General features: G+C 35.3%; 1 protein-coding gene across 5 annotated transcripts in view; it reads right to left on the minus strand.

The window, feature by feature from the left end:
* The window catches only part of LOC128999345 (nuclear factor of activated T-cells 5-like), an 82,770-nt gene extending 61,742 nt beyond the window's left edge, over window positions 1-21,028 (minus strand). For 3 of the 5 annotated variants that reach the window (XM_054425796.1, XM_054425795.1, XM_054425798.1), the window contains exon 1: window positions 20,782-21,028. In XM_054425796.1, coding sequence (XP_054281771.1) covers window positions 20,782-20,854 — 73 coding nt within the window. In that variant the 5' untranslated portion in view covers window positions 20,855-21,028. Of the gene's footprint in view, window positions 1-6,166; window positions 6,261-20,781 lie in introns of those variants that run through there. The other 2 variants (XM_054425797.1, XM_054425799.1) reach the window with 2 other exon arrangements.
* Window positions 21,029-21,859: the final 831 nt, after the last annotated feature.

Raw genomic sequence — 21,859 nt, forward strand, 5'->3', positions numbered from 1 at the left:
GTTCTGTCCACTAGAACCCACAAACCAGTGACTTTGGATTGTATGTTTATACTATCCTTTAGTAACATTTTAAGCATTTTCAATCTGCGTTTCCCGTTGGGTTTCAAGTTGAAGTGCACTTGCATGTCGATCATGTTCCTCTCAAATTTAGGATCAATTTTACTACTCTTCTACTGTTTTTTAGTCTTCCTTCGGTTATAATATGTATAACTAACGGACAAGCAAGTAATTCTTACTATTGTTTTATTTTATTTTAGTACTGAATTAAAATTTTGCTAGACATCATCAGAAACAGATAGTAAACAGCAAGACGGCATTTACATGAACCACCGGAGACTAGCTTTAAAATTCTTCAGCTGATCAATAGTAGGCCTTCAGGGCGTTTTTTAACGCAACCCCAATTTCAAGTACGGCCGAGTGATATCGTATATACTTAAGATTCTTTCAACAACCAAAACAGGCCTAAAAATTGAATACATAGGTCTTTACCGGTCTTAACACCCGATTAAAACCATTTCTAAAACGCTAAGTTGTGAAGAAAACCAAATAAATGTTCGTTGAATTAGCAAAGGATGGTGCAGTATGACGAAAAATATAGTTCCTCACTCAGGTCAAAAGTGTATTTTCGATCAACGCAGATTTTTCATACTCGGTTGTTGAACTTGAGCCCGTAGTTGTAGATCATTAAAAGTTACGGACTTTAAAAGATAAATGTGTGCAAGTGGATTATTTACACCCTTATGCTACAGATTAACAAACAAAAGCAACATTGTGTCATCAAAGAATGTTTCAAATTACCAAACAAGTCGGATTACGCTGTAGCCTACACTTTGACCTTGAAATCTATGACTCACGAGATAGCTAACAAATCTCATGCAATCCTACCAGCATTAGAATTGCCATACCCGTAACGTTACCTCTAGGATCCCAATCCCTACTGTGTTTAAAAATAACCTAAATGGTCAACAAAAATAGAAAACTAGACTGTTCTAATGATATTTTCTAGTTGTTATTTCCCTTTCTAGTTCAAAAATAAAAGTAACCTTGAGGTTGGAATGGTCATTACAGGTTACTTACATTACTTACAGATATTACACACTCGTACGAGTACTTAGCTATAGTTTGAACTCCAATTTAAGAGACGTAACAGTATACTATTTATAGATCTCTAAAAACATTTCTCGAACTAAATAAGATGCAATTTATTCATATTTCATGATCACTCCCGTTTGTAATGCATACTTATTTGAGAGGTAATCTTATTGATATATGTTCTTGTCTATCTCGATCAGAACTTGTCAACAAGACAACGATGGGCACATGCAGATGTCTCCAGTTAAGCTTAATCAATCAAATAAGTTACCCATCAATATACCAGAGTCGTACAATTTGCCTCTCAAGTATCACACAGGATCTATAATAAGATCTCTGAGTGGTAGAACATTATGGCTATGGTAGATGTGTTATACTATAGCATACCGTAAATTAAAAGAACCAAATTTTCTCAAACCGTGTCCTCTCCCACTGCAAACGAACATAAAAAAATAAAATGCTTTAAAAGCAGGAGTACAAACTGCTATAAACATATTATACTTATACACCAACCCCGTGCGAAGGACGGGTACTCTGCTAGTATCCATCAATCTATATATTAATAGCTTGATTCTTTAAAACCTTTTTTCTCAGCTCCTTTGCATCGCAGAGAAAACCTACGCGTACTACTAGAAATATATTTTCCTGTATATGTACAGAATCTATTTAAAAATTAAAATAGGCTCAAAAATAAGCACCAAAAATGAACTTAAAATTAAAAAAAAAAATCAACATGAGCCTTATGGGTTGCCTCGCTGGTGACGAAATAACAAACGAAATATAAACAGAAAATCAAAACAAATGGAAGAATTTTCATCACATGTTTTATTTACAGTGAAAAAATAAAAGTTTGCACAATTTGTAGAGTTTTCGACCACGAGGCGACCACTATTTCATATTTAAAATGAACTAAAGAATTTTGCTAGCTGTATCAACTACACAAGTTGTTCTATGATATTCAATAGCATTAAAAAGTTATAGGGTTTACCAACAGAATGCAGCACTATTATCTTTTTGGCATTTATGACAAAAGCAAATTTGAACTAAGCAGCAACAAAAAGCTGGGATACACAATGGAAACTGTCAATGTAGGATTGTTTGAAGTTATGCTTATGTCTTTTATTTATATATAATTTGTGATATTGTGCGAATATTTGGTAATTTACTTTTTTATATTGTTTAGGTGCAGAGGTGCACATTATTATGGCTATGGTAGATGTGTTATACTATAGCATACCATAAATTAAAAGAACCAAATTTTCTCAAACCGTGTCCTCTCCCACTGCAAACGCAAAGCACGAGTATAAACTGCAATAAGCATTTTAAACTTAAACGCCGACCCCGTACGAAGGACGGATACTCTGCTAGTAAATAAATAATTGAGTATTTCGGAGAAAGTAAGTTGGTTAGGAAGAATATCATTTGGCCTGAGTGCCATGCAAATCGTACATAAAGTGAGTTACAGATTCAATTTTATTTTTTCACTCGCTTGCATTAATCCTTAGCTTAAACCAACCATTATGTCATATATACTTTAATAAATTTAGTCAGAATCAGAATCAGAATCAGAATGTTTTATTGCCATAATAATACATAAATGTCACATAAATGTCAATAATATCACAAAAATACTAGTAAACTAATCAAACTATTGACTGTTTTGTTCCGAACTACTAAACATGTATTTGCCTCAGGCTCACAGTTTTACCATCAAACTGATTTTAATTCATTCATTCAATTGTATGCATCTTATAATGTACAAAATGGAGATTTAATTGTAAATAAATGAATATCAAAAGACACGTTGACGTAATGCATTCCCCCCGCATCGCAAAACAATGAGCTACATTGGTTCGGGGAAATCTCTATGAGCAACTCATGCTATACCTACATTATTTTCTCTAATTATATCACTTCCTAGCTTGGCTTGTACAAACCAGTATTATGTCTGATGAACCTATTTAACTAGTCTTTAATGCCAAAATGTGATTTTTATGTCTCTATCCTGTACTTGTATTATTTCAGAGGCATACTTTAGCATGTATTTATTTATGCATTGGCATTTAACATTGGATTACTAATTATATGTCACAGACTTTAATCAATTGATTTACTATCCATTTTCATTTATTTTTATTATACATATGATTGGTGACAAAATAGTGATTTACGGTAAGTAAGTACTCTTAAGAGTTGAGTACGATTCATTCTATACGAAATCTATATGAGTAACTTCATATTTCGCCTAATTACATTGTTTATAATACCAGGCAAATACACATGTTAATTATTGATACTGTTAGCTTGGTTTTTACCCTTTTTACCACTATGTTAACCTTAGTTACTTAAAACTGATACCTTAAGCACGTATTTATTCATACTACCGGTCGTCCAGTAGTTGAAAACTCGACCAAAAATATGTAATTTACAGAATTTTGTTCACTCCACGCTGTATGTGATTGGAATTTATTCCATTTGTTTTGATTTTAGCGAATTTCCCATATAGGGAATAAGCTATTACCGTAATACTCATAGTAAGATCTGGACGCGGGACCGATTTTTTTTTCGTTTCGAGGTCCCTAGAGACCAAAAACACCATCCGTTCAAATTCATATATATTTATATATTTATATATTTATATATTTATATATTTATATATTTATATATTTATATATTTATATATTTATATATTTATATATATATATATATGTGTGTGTCCGATAACTCGAGCAAAAATGATCCGATTTTGATGAAATTCGGTACAAACGTGTAAACCTACGTTTATTCGAACGAGTTCGCGATCCAGCATGATCGGACCTTGGGAACGGGGGTTTACGGGGGGTTTTATGGGGTAAAAATAGGTTTTTCGCATTTTTGACCCAAAAAACATAAAATTTAGCAATTTATTTCCAAACCATTTTGTAGAGCTTAAAAAAACAAATAATTTAGTATATTGAAGCGTTATTATGCGCCTAATGGTTACGGAGAAAATTCCAAAAAATTGTAAATTTAAAATTCCCATGTTATTCTTATGGAGAATAAGTAAACTAAACTGTTGTAGTTTGCTTGTTTATGAACATATTTTGATCAAATTTGAAAAATGTTTTTATTTCTTACTAACTATTAACATAAAAAACAGTTTTACCTCCCTGATGCAGCAAACCTAAGTACTTGTTAAACTAATTCTATTTAAATCGGGAATAAATGTTATATTTTTAAGTAGACATTTCAGTGTAAATCAAATGGAAATTCGCTTAGTCTGCAGGTTTGCTGCGGCGGGGGTACTATGTTTATATTTTGTTATTTCGTCACCAGCATGTCACCTTATGGGTAGGTCCATGTTAATTATTTAAATTTTAAATTTATGTGTTTTGTTGATTTTTGAGCCTATTTAAATTTATAAAGGGATTCTGCTCATTACAGTAAAATGTCTTTGTAACGGTATGCGTAGATTTTCCCTGCGATGCACACGAGGTGAGAAAAAAGGTTTTAAAGAAACGTGCTTGCCTATTAATCCATAGATTTCTCGTCTGTAATAAATGCGCGATTTGATAGTGCAGTAATTTAACATAAATACCTACATTTAATACAGTGGCATCTTCCACCATTGCGAAATTATGAGATTCAATCCCGTGAGATCTCTAAGTAACCTTATAGCAATGAGAAACACCTAGACCTGGTGGAATGATAGGGGGGGGGGCAAATTGGGAGAGAAACGAGTCAACTCTTTCACCAGTTTTTTTTCTCGCCGTCTCTGACGCACTCGGGAAGCCCGGGTAATTAACTCGTCGGCTTCTGGTTCAGGCTGCAGGTTGTGTCGTGATATCAGCAGTCGGCACTCGACACGCAGCGATCACGTGAAACTGCGTGTGTACGCAACTGGCAACTTAGATAAGGAATTGAAAAACAAAACAACAACGATAATCTACGAGTGGCGACGCAGACGAGTGGCTTCGAGAGGGGTCACCAGGACACGGATATCTGGAACAGCTGATCCACGTGTAGACTAGTTGTGTATGGATATTAGCCATACACACACATGCATAATCGATGACTGTAGGTGAATAACTGACAATAAACACAAACTATAGATTTGGAAGAGTTTACAGGGATGAAAAAATACGGGAAGATGAGTCACCACCTGATCCACGTGAAGAGCACTTTGAGGTTGTATGTTAAAAACTTCCGAGTGCCGTTATTGAATACCAAATTGCATTATAATACATGTATATGAGAGAAGATGGGTCAACAGGACACAAATAACGGGAATAATGACGCCACATATGGAGGGACATGTGTATTGAGCACAAAAATGTACTATGTGAAATTACGGATCACCGGGCCACTACTACCAGGAACAGCTGATTCACGTGAAGGGAAGTTCGAGGTTGTATGTTAAAAACTGTGTGTCGTGATTCTTTAGCACACAATTGTACATAAGAAAAGATGAAAAGACGAGTCACCGAAACAAGAATGTAGGGAACAGCTGAACAACGTACTTTGAGGTCACACTACAAACAATGTGTATGCCGTTATTCTTAAGCACACAATTACGTAAAGATAAGAAAAGCTGAAAATGAATACGACTGATCTGTTGCAAACAGGTGTTGATCGAAGGCGGGTAAGGATTAGAGGATGTATATAAGCTATGTTTGGCACTAAATTTAATACGTCCATGAGTAATAAAAGTACCAATTGCTTTAATTTAGAGATAAAAATGCATTTTTAATGACATTAAACATCAATACTGTAGATGAAATGAACAAATACAAATAATAACGATTTTAGATATAACGCTGAAAGGGAAACAAAGCAAGCGATCCTTCATGATTCCAAATTACATAACCATCGACGGTGCAATCTACAATGGACACATTTTCAGATGCTGGGGGGATTTGTTTCTGTTCTTTCAAATGTCAAGGACCTGTGTGACCATTAAACCCCTTAAAAATGTCAGTAGTCCACAACATTTCACATTACCATGTGACAATGTGTAAAAACCTAAGAATTAGAATAGTAATCAGATTTTAATTCCGTAAATTACAACAATGAGATATCCAAACATCAATATTACCTGTTCACCATCCATAACGCTATTTACACACTTGACACTACACTAAACACCGGGTTATCACTGATAGGAACTAAGGAACGAAGTCGCGTTGAACGCTCGGTACACCGGAATCGCAACAACTGGACTGAAGGTCTCCTACCGAAGGAACGATCTGCGTCAGTCGTGAGTCATGCTCAGGATTTGCCCGACCAGACACCACAATTGCTTCTGGAATTGTTGGAAATTTACAAAACACATCAAATCTTGGATGATAAAAGAAGGAGATGTAACTTGACTAAACTGGCGACAGATTTCACGACTAGTAATTATTTTACTATTTTACTGGCGATGTACAACTACAGTAGTTAGTAAAGAACTTTGCTATTTCACAATAGTATTTTCGTTGTTACTCGTTTTTCATTAGACCGTCAATGAACTCATGACATATACCATCAGAACTCATTGAGAAAGTTAATTCAATGGTTACGTGTTCAGCACAAGCTTGGTAAAAAATGTGTTTACCTTATCAGATTCACGCATGTTACTGTCGCTGTAGAAATTGTCTATGTCAATTCTTTCTTATTTTCAAAAAGATAGTAGGCCTACGATATACCAGTTCCCTTCGTGTTCTTTTTGCTACAACACACAAGCAACATTTGCAAATGCAATCCATGTTTAGTGCATCCGCTTAGTAAAGAAGGTTGATACAACTTAGAATGGTTTAAATACCTTCGGTAATCCAGTACCAACACGGAACACGGGTATGAATTAATACACATGTACCGATCGGTATTTACGAAACAAAAACGAATACGTGAGTTCACCGGCCGCAACGGGCGACTCTCCACATGCTCCAATGCGAAATGGTCAGTCCAATGGATGTCTACAGTGCGTTCAAACAGCCGTGGCACCTGAGGGATCAGGAAACTCCAAGGGTTTCCATGGGGTCTCCTAATCCGTCAGGTGTCACGGTCTATAGTCTATAGTGTCGTGGTCTAAATAGTTAGCTTAAACTAAATAAACTAGGCTACATCGAATGGACTGAACATTTCGCACTGGAGACCGATGATAGCACAACAAAGTTCTGAAACCGTGGTCGCAGAAAATCGACATAAACTGGATAACTGAATGTATAGAAAATCACTATTTGTTCCTAGCCAGTTCAGGCATATTTCCACATCTCATGATGTCAAAAATATGAAAAATCACTTAAATGTAAATTTAAATTTCGCAGTAACAAAATTAGAATAAATCTAAATGCTTCACGACATAGCTCAGTAGCTTACTCTCAACTCAATGAGCAAAAACAGTTAAGTTTTTGTTTGAGTGCAAACATGACTCACACACTACAATAGAGGCCAAACAAACACACAACACGTCACGTGATAACACTAGTATATACTGTACTAGTTGGTGTTGGAGTTGGTGCAGTGTTGCCAATCCTCTGAGGAATGTAAGGCCAAGTATAAACGCTGGCTGTGTACTGTATATCAGGGTACTCTCAGATAGCGTGCGATAACTCCAACTAGTGACCCCTCGTCTGTAGACACTCTGACTTTACAAAAAGTCAAAAACTAGTAGCCTCGAAAAAGTTCAACGAAATAAAATAAAAGATGAAAAGTCAGTTGCGATGCTAATCCAGAGGTTTCTCGTAATTTTTCAGTTAGCACGAAAAAAGCGTACAGCTAAATATGCGTACAAGGGGAAACAGTGGTATTTGACGAGGGTAAGTGGTAAATATTATAAACAAAAATGCGTACAAATCACCACCCCAGCCATCCAACCCTAAACTATTTGGAAATAAAATAGCTTAATGCATCCTAACTAGCGAAATAAGAATCACAAATTCCCCCAAAAACGCAAATACCAAACCATTTGTAGGCTCTTGCCTACATGCAAAAAATTGATTAGCATAGACTAGACCAAATTAATCAAATATGGTCAATTGCAAATATGGGTGACGAGCACCAAATCAGTAAAATATACTACATTAGTAAGTGAAACTTCTGTAGTTAAAACACAAGAAGTATTCAACTACAGAAGTATTTTACTACTGGAGATTTGTTTGGAGAGCTCAAGTACAGGATGCTTCTTTAGTTAAAACTTCTGTAGTTTCTGTGAATACTCTGTTAGTTGTGCAGTCCCACGCAGTACATTACCTCAAAATATAGAAATACTGCAATATTTATTTGTGTTTAGTGCAAATTAGTATTAAGCTTCCAGAGTTTTGTGTTGAAAATTGGTTTTTATTGTTAAAACCTCCGTGTTCAAATAGTTAATTTGTTTAATTATTTCATTTTCATTTAATTTTATCTTTTTTATATTTATTTTTATAAATTTGATTATAAAATTAATATTTAAATATTAATTTATAAATATGCGGAGAGAATAAATCCTTGTAAGGTCTAAAACGATAAACGTAGGGCACATGCAATATCTAATTTACGATTATCTTCACAGATTGAATTATTATTAGCTATTTTTAACCTCAATTAGGAAATATAGATGTAAATCATACATACACGATGTACTGTGTTAATTTATTTGTTTCAAATCGACAGCTACCCCTCTTTATTATTATCTATTACATGCGCCCCACGTTTTTTGTTTTAAATCTTACAAGTATTATTTATTCTCTCCATATATTTAAAATTATTTTCTACTTTTTAGGGCGTTTAAAAACGTGGTATTTTAAAAAAGTATTTCATGTATAAATTAGTTTCTACTTTTTTGTTTATTTTTGTTTTACTAATTAAAAATTACAGTAATAGGTAATTAATATTTCAATAGGGTCTCTCTTATCACGAACCGTACTGCATTTGGTGCATTCAATAAATAGTCTATGTAGGCCTATTCAGCATAATCCATGGTTAACATAAAAAAAATAATCTACTGAAAACAATATACATGGTTAACCCTATTTAAAACGAAATACTCCATAACTTACACCTACTAGGGGGTAGGAGTATATTTTAGCACAAATTTATCATTAACTTACTAGTTTAGTACACAACTATACACTGGTGCACACCAACCTTAAATTTTCTCTGAAGAGTAATCTACAATACTCCTGGCGTAAAACACTCCTGAAGTTAGAATACTAAAATAGTGTATGTAGCAAATGAAGTCACTATTTTCCTACTACTTTAGTTATATACTATATTAGTTTGACTTTCTCCTGTTTGGTGCTCGTCACCCTAGAGTATTATTAAAATAACTCTAAAAAAATCTAAAATAAACCAATGTGTACCCCAGCCTAATTCCGAAGTGAAAGATGAGTATTGTAACGTTGTGCCCGCATGTTTGAGACAACGTCCTTGGATAGGCCAACCGACACAACAACAAGAATCATGTTGTTGAATCATACATGTGTGTGTAGGTGTGTTAGTGTGCGTGTGTTGACGCAGGATTCTGTGAACGCGCTCGCGGCGACGTCTGCGCTGAGGAGTTGGGCCGGGCCCCATAATGCAATTTGGCTGCGCGGTTTTTATCATCCAGCCTCCAGTGAAGTCGTCCTTGTGTTGTGTACAGGCGTCAAACTTTACAAAATAACTAGGCTATTTGTATAGCATAGTAAAATTCTCTCCCGATTATGTCGAACCCAAATATTTTACTGTATTATAATACTAGTTTTGTTTCTAGTTTCATCGAAAGTGACATTTTGTAATGAATCCTAAAAATGTAGGCCAAACCCCTGAAACTTGTGGATACGATGGGATCGAACCAAACCCCCCATCGCACCGAAGCCAACCACGTTAACAACTAGGCTAGCTTCATTTGGTCGTTAGTAGTATAAATTTCGCCACAAAATAATATCTCTATTTAGCTTGATATTGTATCTTGTTAAAAACACCGACACTAGCTACATAACTATTGGTAAATTTGTAAATAGTAATAGATGTAATAGTAATAGATGTAGTAGTTAATTATTTTTGTTGTAAGATCATTCTTGGCGTTATTCATCAATCTATGTAATTTGAAGAATTATTGCGGACATATTTCTCGCCTAACGGCGTTTACTAATCGATATCAATATTGTTCAATGCGCATACGCAATAAATATACTGTAGTAAAGCCGATATATAAATGTAGATCAGATTCTTAAACAAAACGTACACGGCTTTAATTGTTTTAGGTTTAAATTTAATTTTAGCGTTATTTAACATAAAAAACAATCTTTTAAATAAAAAAAAACAACGATTTAATTAAAACCCCACTTGAAAATAGCCGCATCACACCTCGTCAGGTCGTTATTGTGGTACTTATGTAATGGCTTACTGTTTACACAATCTTTGTGTGCGTGTTATCATTTGGTTTTGGAGTTCAACAGCGTTGCTTCGTCATGAACCTTAACTTATTTGGACCTAAACGATCTGGGCTTATAACCATTGATACAAGCTCCTAGTCACATTACTGATAAATTCTAGTCTTCGCAACAGGGCGAGTTTTTAATATTACATCTTAACATTTAGATTATGCTGTTGGTTTTATTCAACCAAATAAATAAGCAGATTTCAAATAAACAAAAGAGATATTTATCCAAATAAGCAGTACAACACGCCACTATGATCAATGGTGGGTCATGTCACTTTACAGTCGATGCAAAACCAGACCATTCTCTTATTCATCCTTGCCCTGTTGCGAAGCACGGTCAAACAGCACCTAGTTGTAAGTTAAATCATGGTAAAAAAACAAAAGTAAAAACTGATGCATATTCAGTAATTAATAAACAACCCTCGAATTAAGGTTAGCACCCTAAGGAGAGTGTTTATGGAAAACGAATATATTCCCAGCGAATGTCCAATGAAGCTTTTTTATTAAAGTATGCTGTTCATCGGCATTTATGACGGTTTCCGCAAACGTTCGTGTCCCTTGTGAACGTTAACATTTATATCCTTAATCTTGGTACGAATAAGATTAAATAATTATGTAGTAGGGCCTACGTGTTCAGGATGAACTGGTGTGCACATTTAAAGTACCATTTAATTCATTTCATGTTCTCTCGAAATAAATACAGATGCATTTGTTGAGGTTGTGTGTACGACATTAGAGTTCTGTACATCTACTATAGAACACAGTTACACTCCCGCCATTGTTATACTCAGTTAAACAAAGTTCTTTACATTATTGTAATCAGTCAGACATAATGCAAAGTCTAAAGCTAAATGTAAACAAACTAAAAGAACGTACAGACGTGGAAATGTAAACATGTTGTTTCGGACCAGTTTGTTCAATAGTTGTGTGCTACACGAAACAGACGAACGTACACAGATGCCATTTCTGTTATGTGGTACAATTATGTACACAGTATAACAGTGTCCATCTGTTGTTCTATATGCTTTCAATAATGGTCTTGGCTAAGGAAAATGCAGATCTAACAGTAAAATACCCCCGCCGCAGCAAACCTGCCGACTAAGCGAATTTCCATTTGTCTGAATAGATATCATTAAATTATTTAAATAACATAAGGTTTAACGAGTACCTAGGTTTGCTGCTACAAGGAAACTAATAAAGTGTGTTTTTTAGTCAAATATTAATAGATTAGTGTAAAATAAATTAATTTGCCAAGTTTAATCAAAATATACCCATAAACAAGCAAACTACAACATTTTACAATATATTCTCCATAAGATTAACATGGGAATTTTAAATTTAAGTTACAATTTTTAAAATTTCTCCGTTACCAATAACCGAACAAAAATACTTTGATATACTAAATTATTTGTTTTTTAAGCTCTTTAAAAAGGTCTAAAGAGCAATTGGGAAATTTTGTGTTTTGAGGGTCAAAAGGGAGAAAAACCTATTTTTACCCCATAAAACCCCCCGTAAAACCGCGTTCCCATGGTCCGATCATGCTTGTTTGCGAACTCATTCAAGTTTATCCCGCTTTACACCTTTAAACCAAATTTCATCAAAATCGGACAAAAATTACTCAAGTTATCGCGTTCACGGACACACACATATATATATATATATACAGGGTGTTTTTTTAAAAACTTGCATCTTTATTTATGTAAAAACCGCAATAGATAGAAATATGCAGTTTGCGGGAATCATCTATTGATGTAGGGGCCCATTTTTTTTTAATTCTACGTTACATTCACATTCCCCCCCTTTCCCCCCTGCCCCCAACTTAATTTTTTTAAACAGCAAGGTACCCCTTGTGACATATCAAATGAAAGAGCATGAAAAAAGAAAATGTTTGATGAAAAAAATTGAAAATCGATTCATAAATTTGCGAGATATTTCCCCCTCCCCCTCCCCGGAACTTAATTTTTTTTATAGCAAGGTACCCCTTGTGACATATCAAATGAAAGAGCGTGAAAAAAGAAAATGTTTGGTGAAATTTATTTTTATTTTAAATGTCACAAGGGCGGGTACCTTGCTATTAAAAAAACAAGTTATGGGTAGGGGAAAAGGGGGGGATTATCTCACAAATTCATGAGCCGATTTTAAAATTTTTTTCACCAAAAATTTTGTTTTTTCATGCTCGTTTATTTGATATGTCACAAGGGGTACCTTGCTATTTAAAAAAATAAGTTCCGGGGGGGAGGGGGGAATATCTCACAAATTTATGAACCGATTTTCAATTTTTTTTCATCAAACATTTTCTTTTTTTATGCTCTTTTATTTGATATGTCACAAGGGGTACCTTGCTATTTAAAAAAATTAAGTTTGGGGCAGGAGGGGTAAGGGGGGGAATGTGAATGTAACGTTGAATTCAAAAAAATTGTGCCCCCTACGTCAATAGATGATTCCCGCCAACTGCATATTTCTATCTATTGCGGTTTTTACATAAATAAAGATGCAAGTTTTTAAAAAAACACCCTGTATATATATATATATAAATCTATATATATATACCGGGTGTCCAAAACCACCCGTACACCCCTTTCAACACGTTGGAAACATTTTCTTACAAACAAAAAATAATACAGAACTAGCTAAATTGGGTACGGTCTACCAAATGGTGATAATTTAAAATCCAAAATCACACCGGAAGTGGCTTTTTCAGACCGGAAGTTGACTTTTTTAAATGTAAGCTACCAATTAATTTTGATTACAGAATCGGATTCTATGTTGAAAAATACATAACTTTTGTATAAAACATGTTTTGAAGGAACTAGTTTTCTACCTCCAATCCCCTATCAAAGTCAATAATTTTGGGTCATTCATCTGCCAAAGTTGCTTGAAACAATAATAGAGAAAAACAAATAATAAAGATTACATAAAGACATGTGATAAATAGAATCAGCTGTTCATTGTAAACACTATAGTAATTGAGTAACAGCTGGTCTACACATTGCTTAATATCACATTTTATTTAAAAAAATCATTTGTTTTTACATTAGAATGGTCAAATGATTTAAACAAAAATTAAATTAAGCAATGTGTAGACCAGCTGTTACTCAATTACTAAGGTGTTTACAATAAACAGCTGATTCTATTCATCATATGTCTTTATGTTATCTTTGTTATTTGTTTTTCTCTATTATTGTTTCTAGTAACTTTGACAGATGAATGACCCAAAATTATTGACTTTAATAGGGGATTTGAGGTAGAAAACTAGTTTTTTTCAAAAAATGTTTTATACAAAAGTTATGCATTTTTCAACGTAGAATCCGATTCTGTAATCAAAATTGGTAGCTTACATTTAAAAAAGTCAACTTCCGGTCTGAAAAAGCCACTTCCGGTGTGATTTTGGATTTGAAATTATCACCATTTGGTAAACCGTACCCAATTTAGCTAGTTTTGTATTATTTTTTGTTTGTAAGAAAATGTTTCCAGCGTTTTAAAAGGGGTGTACGGGTGGTTTTGGACACCCGGTATATAAATTTGAACGAATGGTGTTTTTGGCCTCTGGGGGCATCAAAATGAAAAAGTAAATCGGTCCCTGGCCTAGGTCTTACCATGCCACCTACGGTAATAGCTACTTCCCTATAGGGAAATTCGCTAAAACCTATACGGATTGGCTCGCTCTATTCTAAACTCATTTTACAACTTTTTCTGATTCTATGTGGAATTGTTATAGGCCCCTAGTGTAGGAGGAATCTGAGTCAGAGGTGGGAAAGCGGTCCAACCCCATGTCTTGGGGGTGCGCCGGGAATCGACCCTGCCTCTCTCGCATTACTATTCTAAGGTGACGTTGCTGTTGTAAAAGCAATGACAATTATATGATGACAGAGAACTCAAATGCTGCTGTAGGCCTGATAACGCTTATCATGGAAAGGCAAGTTAACAGGTTGCAAGTTGCAGCGTTGCAACGGTTGCAGGAAGTGTTATGTTTACAGGGCTACAACCGGTCTTGGTCAGTGCCAAGTCGGCAATCGGCATTCCACCGTACACTCACACTGTAGCCGCTCACTACTCGCGACGGCATTCCACCGTACACTCACACTGTAGCCGCTCACTACTCGCGACGGCATTCCACCGTACACTCACACTGTAGCCGCTCACTACTCGCGACGGCATTCCACCGTACACTCACACTGTAGCCGCTCACTACTCGCGACGGCATTCCACCGTACACTCACACTGTAGCCGCTCACTACTCGCGACGGCATTCCACCGTACACTCACACTGTAGCCGCTCACTACTCGCGACGGCATTCCACCGTACACTCACACTGTAGCCGCTCACTACTCGCGACGGCATTCCACCGTACACTCACACTGTAGCCGCTCACTACTCGCGACGGCATTCCACCGTACACTCACACTGTAGCCGCTCACTACTCGCGACGGCATTCCACCGTACACTCACACTGTAGCCGCTCACTACTCGCGACGGCATTCCACCGTACACTCACACTGTAGCCGCTCACTACTCGCGACGGCATTCCACCGTACACTCACACTGTAGCCGCTCACTACTCGCGACGGCATTCCACCGTACACTCACACTGTAGCCGCTCACTACTCGCGACGGCATTCCACCGTACACTCACACTGTAGCCGCTCACTACTCGCGATCCACACTCGCAACAACAAACCAGTGACAACTGCCAAAACAGACCTCAAAGAGAGAGATCTATGGTACAAATTGCGAGAACGTTTCGAAATGCATCAGAGTGTTACCCCCAGTTGCATTGGGGAGCGAGCTGGCGTTGTGGTTAGAGCGCGGGACTTCAGTCCGGGTTCGGTCCCCGCCAAGTCACCAATGGATCTCAGTGATAATGCCGCAACCCCTAGGTCTAGCCTGAAGCAATGTGAAAAACAATCTCAGGCTCGTGCCTAGCGTCCTAGGAAAAAAAACTAGTTGCATCTCTAGCTCTAGCTCAGTGATCCACGGGGACATACAAACACGTAACAGACGATTAGTTCATTTACTTGGTTAAACAGGGTTATGACGGAAATGACAAGAAACGAATTGTAACCAAAACACGAACCCTACCGTGCACCGGACGGAACTAAGCACTAAAATTGTGCTCAGTTGATTCACAAGGATGAAACATACTAAGTGAGTAGGCCTATGTGTTATGTATTATACTATACAACAGTGGGTTATTGGCACTCGAAAAGATCACCTATTTACAAACAATATATTCAAGAACGAAACAGACGCTCCAATGGGATGCTGAACATTTCATTTGTCAATAAACGCGCTAAAACAAACCCTGATCTCAACGATTCTAAACTCATTTCTCGCAGTTCTCTAAACAAAAGCTACGGGACATCAACGATCTTAACACGTGTTACTGGTGGAATTTACATAAATAGAAGCAGAGCAAGACACTTGCATAAATCAGGAAGTCACGCCGGAGTACATTTCATCACTAGAATTATTCAAACGACACTTTCGACAGCGTAGTTAAAACATGGTCGTTTAGAGTCTGAAAAGTCAAGATAATAACGAGTTTGATTGAAAGAAATTAAGTCGATAGAGCGGCAGCCAGTCACTCGCAGTTACACGTGACTTGCCTAGTCTCTACTGCTACTCTACTGAGGAGTTGATCTAACATAGTTAGTGTCTCGCTTGCTCAGTTATTAGCGAATTTCCCATAGGGAATAAGCTATTACCGTAGTACTCATGGTAAGACCCGGACGCGGGACCGATTTTTGTTCGTTTTGAGGTCCCTAGAGGCCAAAAACACCACCCGTTCAAATTCATATTTAAATATATGTCCGTTAGCACGATAACTCGAGCAAAAATGATCTGATTTTGATGAAATTTGGTACAAACTAAACCTACGTTTATTCGAACGAGTTCGCGATCCAGCATGATCGGACCATGGGAACGGGGGGTTTTATGGGGTAAAAATAGGTTTTTCCCATTTTTGACCCAAAAAACATAAAATTTAGCAATTTCTTTCCAAACCATTTTGTAGAGCTTAAAAAAACAAATAATTTAGTATATTGACGCGTTATTATGCGTCTAATAGTTACGAAGAAAATTCCAAAATATTTTAAATTTAAAATTCTCAACTGTTGTAGTTTGCTTGTTTATGAACATATTTTGATCAAATTTGGAAAATGTTTTATTTCTTACTAACTATTAACATTTTACAAAAAAAAACAGTTTTACCCTCCCTGATGCAGCAAACCTAAGTACTTGTTAAACTAATTCTATTTAAATCGGGAATAATGTTATATTTTTAAGTAGACATTTCAGTGTAAATCCAATCAGTCAAATGGGTATTCGCTTAGTCTGCAGGTTTGCTGCGGCGGGAGTATTTTTAAGGTTTATTGTATTCCAGCTTGCGGTCCTTTCCGAAGAAATTCTGTTGAAAGATCCAATGTTTTATAAAACCCCCATTAGTGTCATAGTCTCCTTATTGGCTTTACATAACTAAGGGAGTACCGTACTGTATGTTTTAGCATTGACTATAGTATAAACAGACTCTTGTACAGTCAATGGTTTTATGGATGGCACACCTGTAGGCTTGTGCTGGAAGTAAATTTTAGATTTGAGAATACTGTAGTAAGGGACCGCTGGAGGAAACTGAGTGTGTTAAACCTATGACACCACCGATGAATTCAAAAATTTAGTCTTGCAAAAGGATGAAATATGTCAAAAACCCAATTGAATCTTCTATTTAAAGAAATATTGGCTTTTCTTTTCCAAGTAGAGTTGGCTCTTCTACCAGACCGATTTTCATAATTTTTGTCTTAAATTAAAGTTATGCACACATAGATTTGCCATCAAGTATTGGCATACATTTATCTGCCGTATATTTACAGTTATGCACAAAAGCAACTGGTACTTACGTATTAAACGGAGGCCACATTTTGTCAGCGCGCAGCGGCGGTTATGTTAGGTTGGGTTATCATAATAGAAAGTATAACTCGTCTGGTATCGTTCGATTCATAACGAAGCGAGGAAAGTCCTACACACATAATATTTACGATAACCCAACCTAACATAACCGCCGCAGCGCGCTGACAAAATGTGGCCTCCGTTTAATACGTAAGTACCAAGCAACTTCATCCATATACATTATCATGGGAGTTAAATTTGGTTTTTCTTTTCCAAGTTCGTTTTGCTCTTCTACCCGACCAATTTTCATAATCTTGGTCTTAAACTAAAGGTAAAGATTTTTAATTTGATGTGATGTGCACATGTAATACCCTTCCTAGATAAATAATACTATAGAATTCCATAGTAATGATTATCTATCTATATATTAATAGGCAAGCATGTTTCTTTAAAACCTTTTTTCTAAGCTCGTGTGCATAGCAAGGAAAGTCTATGCATACTGTTAAAAAGATATTTACCTGTAGATGTACAGAATCCCTTTAAATACATTAAAATAGGCTCAAAAATAAGCACAAAAAACGAATTTGAAATTTTAAAAAGTTAACATGGGTCTTATAGGTTGCTATGTTGGTGACGAAATAACAAAATATAAACAGAAAATCAAAACAAATGTAAGAAATTACAATCACACGTTTTATTTACAGTGTGGGGTGAAAATAGAGAAGCCTGTACATTGGATATTTTTTGGTCGAGTATCGACCACTGGACGACCACTAGTATAAAATTATTGAGACAAGAGGACCCTGTGCTGCTCCTTAGCATTGAAATCTGTTTTTTGACTAAGTAATATTTACCGAACTTATTCAAAGGATCAATATTTCAAATGAAAGCCTTTATTTCTTTTCTAGGAGTATTTTAAGACCAAGACATAGGAAAATAACTAAAATAAAAATGGAGTTATGTATCATTGATTGCAGAAGTCCTGAAATAATTATAATTATTGGTGATTCGTGATTCAGCAGCAAGCTTCAGGTATGTGCGATTTTAATAATCTACAGCTCAAACGAAAGCAGGTATTTCACTTAAGTTTCTTAGACCAAAACATATAGGATAATGTAATTAGAACTGGATAGAACTGGCGAAATACATATTTAATTGAAGTAGGCCTAAATATTTTGTATTTTGGTACATTTAAATTAATGATGATGCATGATTAATGAAATGCATGTATTTTCACTAAGGCCAGAGCAAATGCTATAATATTGTATTATAAAATATTTTTTCCATCTTGTTTTGTAGTAAGAATGTAAAAATGGAGTTTGTCCGTTGGTATGCAAAATAAAATGGCAAACCTGTGTGTGCATGTACGCCTATTAGCAGAATACAATACCACAAAACTCAACTCAAACGCACAACTGAGTAAAAAATTGGAGCTTACTCAAAATTGCAATTTTAAGAAATATAATTTGGTATCTTTGAACAGCTGTAATTTTTGACTAGCCTAAATAGTCTGTTTAATTTCAGGTTTTTGTGTATTGTATTCCGCCAAAAAACAGTTTTTACTTAAATGATTTTCTTTTAACTTCTAGCGGGCGTCCCAAGATTACAAATTGAACAAATCTTTAAACAGCTGACATTATTTGCTCGGTTGTTCATTGAGTCTGGGTTTGCAGCAAGTTGTGTTTTACTAACAATGACCTTCAATTAGGTGCATATCAATCTATGCTACTTGCGTTAATAATTATAAATGTCTTCTGACTCCAAGCAAGCCGTCCCCTTGAGGAGGTGGTGTATTCACTGAATAATGTTTTAAAATGTATTTTATGTCCAGTGACTTTTTCTAAGAATTCTAGCTTCATTTATTTATTTATTTTAGGCAGAGGATACACGTCCAGCAGTTATTGTCATTTCTAACCTAACCAACCAAACCTGCTGATAATGAGAAAATCGAATGAAGGTTAAATTTTGCTCGTAAAATAAAGTTATACAGTAAATGCCTCAAATTCTAACAGAAGAAATGGCATTTTAAGCAAAATCTTTGACAAAAAGTTAAGTGTCACCGATGAAATTCGATCTAAATTCCTCTTGTACACTACTGTAGCCGAGTACTCTCTCCACTACACCATGAACATAACGTATCGTTGTGGTAATGGTGTTCCGGGCCCCCACAACCCAGTGACGTCACTGCCGGACGCCTAATGTATGTTCAGTTGAAACCAGACGCGTGCAGTACCCTCTGCACTGCACTTTAAAAAAAATACAGTATTTAGCTTTCCCACGACTTTTAAATTGTTAAAAAGTTCAAAAGTGTCCATTTTTAACCTATTGAAACTCTGTAACCACCAGTATTCACTTAAACAAGACCATGAAGAGAAACTATTAACTTTACCGTACCTTTTTGGGTTTTGAAATTCAACACAGATAATTTTTGTATTAACTTAAATTAGCGTATTTTGCGCTTAACAACATGGTTTAAGTTACAAAATGTTTAATAACCCGAAGTAACTTAACTTAAATCAATATTTATAACTATTGGCTAATTACCTGTGACCAATTATAAAATATAACTGTTAGCCTATAAGTAGAATTATTGTTGAAAAATGTTTGGTTTTAGAGTATAGGCTAATATTAACAAACGTTAAAAATAAATACTTAACCTAACCTAACAAAACTTGCTGATTATAAAAAAAATCAAATGAAGATTAACTTAATCAAATTGATATTAGGGTCGCCCAGTTAAGAAACTGTAGGCTACCCAGATCTAAGTTAGGGGTAGGCTACAGTTTCTTAAACTGGGCAATGCTTATATTGATTGAAACTATCGATTCGATTAGTAAACCTTTATGCGATTTTTTCACCATCAGCAAATTTTGTTGGTTAGGTTAGGTTATGATAGTTTTATTTTATAATAGATATATTTAAAAATATAGATTATTAATCAATATTTTCAATTCGATAGTTTCAATCAATATTAGCATAGCCCAGTTGAGAAACTGTACCCTAAGTTAGGCCTAGCTCCAATGCATAAATTAGGCCTAAAACAGAGTTATACCAAGCCCAAACCTTTACAAGCATTTGTTTACAAAGGAATCTAGGCTATGTTTTGGTCATTTTTAAATATGCACAAACTAGGTCTAATAAAGAACACCCCTAACCCAAGGACAAACTATTCCCTGTGGGATTGATTTATTTTGTTAGGTTAAGTTGACCAGATTTGAACACAATGTTCAAAATTACTTATAAAATAGGCCAATTAATAGGCCTAGGCTACTGATATTAAAGTCCAAACCGAAAAAATTGCCAGACATGCTTCAGTGACCTGGTTTACCCTCTTCCATGAAGGATCGTCAATTATACAAAATAGTTATATAACAAAGTATAATATATTGCCTAAAGTAAATAAAAGTTGGCCTTAGGTTAAAAACAAACAAAATCTTACCGGCTGTTCTTTGGGGCTTCCCAATACCCGTCGTCTTTATTCTCTTCTGAGCTTGAGAATACTTTAACAACATATTGGAGTCTAAAGTTCACTTTAACTGTTTTTAAATTAAACTTAAAACTACTACCACTGTATTGTCCCGATAGCACATCTAATACTTTAACGAACCACTGGCATAACAAATGCTCAGCCATTACCTCAATAAACTAAAAGATTAAAAGCCTACTGCTAGAAAAGCAAAAGACAAACCCCCACTTTTTATCAGCTGAGTGAGTGAGTAGTGGGTCAGTGTAAACACCTAAGCAGCGTTCCCATTGGTTGCTACCAAATACGTCATTTAAAGTTATCCCGTGAAGCCCACAGGTGTCGCTAACAGTACGGGATATACTGTTTTTTTTTTATTTGGGAGATGTAGATTACAATAATTAATGGTTTTGAGAACCAACAAATCATCATAAAAAGCTCAGAAACCAGATATAATACCGTACATCCTAATTATAGAATAAACTCAATCCCAAGTTAAACATAAAGTTATTGTTATACATTTGCAAGTTACATTAAGGATGGGCTTAGACAACATGCTATGCAGCTTTAAATATTTTAATCAGAAGATTTATTCAATGGTGTACAGCCAATTATATGTATATATTTATAACTCAATAACGAATTTATTTAAACACACTTATTCACGGCCGCCTTCAACTTCTACATATCCAAGTCAAAATCTTGAGATCAACAAAGCATTCTTATAGCTAAAATACCCCCGCCGCAGCAAACCTGCATACTAAGCGAATTTCCATTTGACTGATTGGATTTACACTGAAATGTCTACTTAAAAATATAACATGTATTCTTGATTTAAATAAAATTAGTTTAACAAGTACTTAGGTTTGCTGCATCAGGAAGGATAAAACTGTTTTTTTTTTTTTTTCTTTTGTAAAATGTGAATATAGTTAGTAAGAAATAAAAACATTTTCCAAATTTGATCAAAATATGTTCACAAACAAGCAAACTACAACAGTTTACTTTTTCTCCATAAGAATAACATGGGAATTTTAAATTTACAATTTTTTGGAAT

Source organism: Macrosteles quadrilineatus, unplaced genomic scaffold (assembly GCF_028750875.1).
Source record: "Macrosteles quadrilineatus isolate MER2022 unplaced genomic scaffold, UCM_ALF_1.0 Scaffold_8__2_contigs__length_117827958, whole genome shotgun sequence".
NCBI classification, from domain to species: domain Eukaryota; kingdom Metazoa; phylum Arthropoda; class Insecta; order Hemiptera; family Cicadellidae; genus Macrosteles; species Macrosteles quadrilineatus.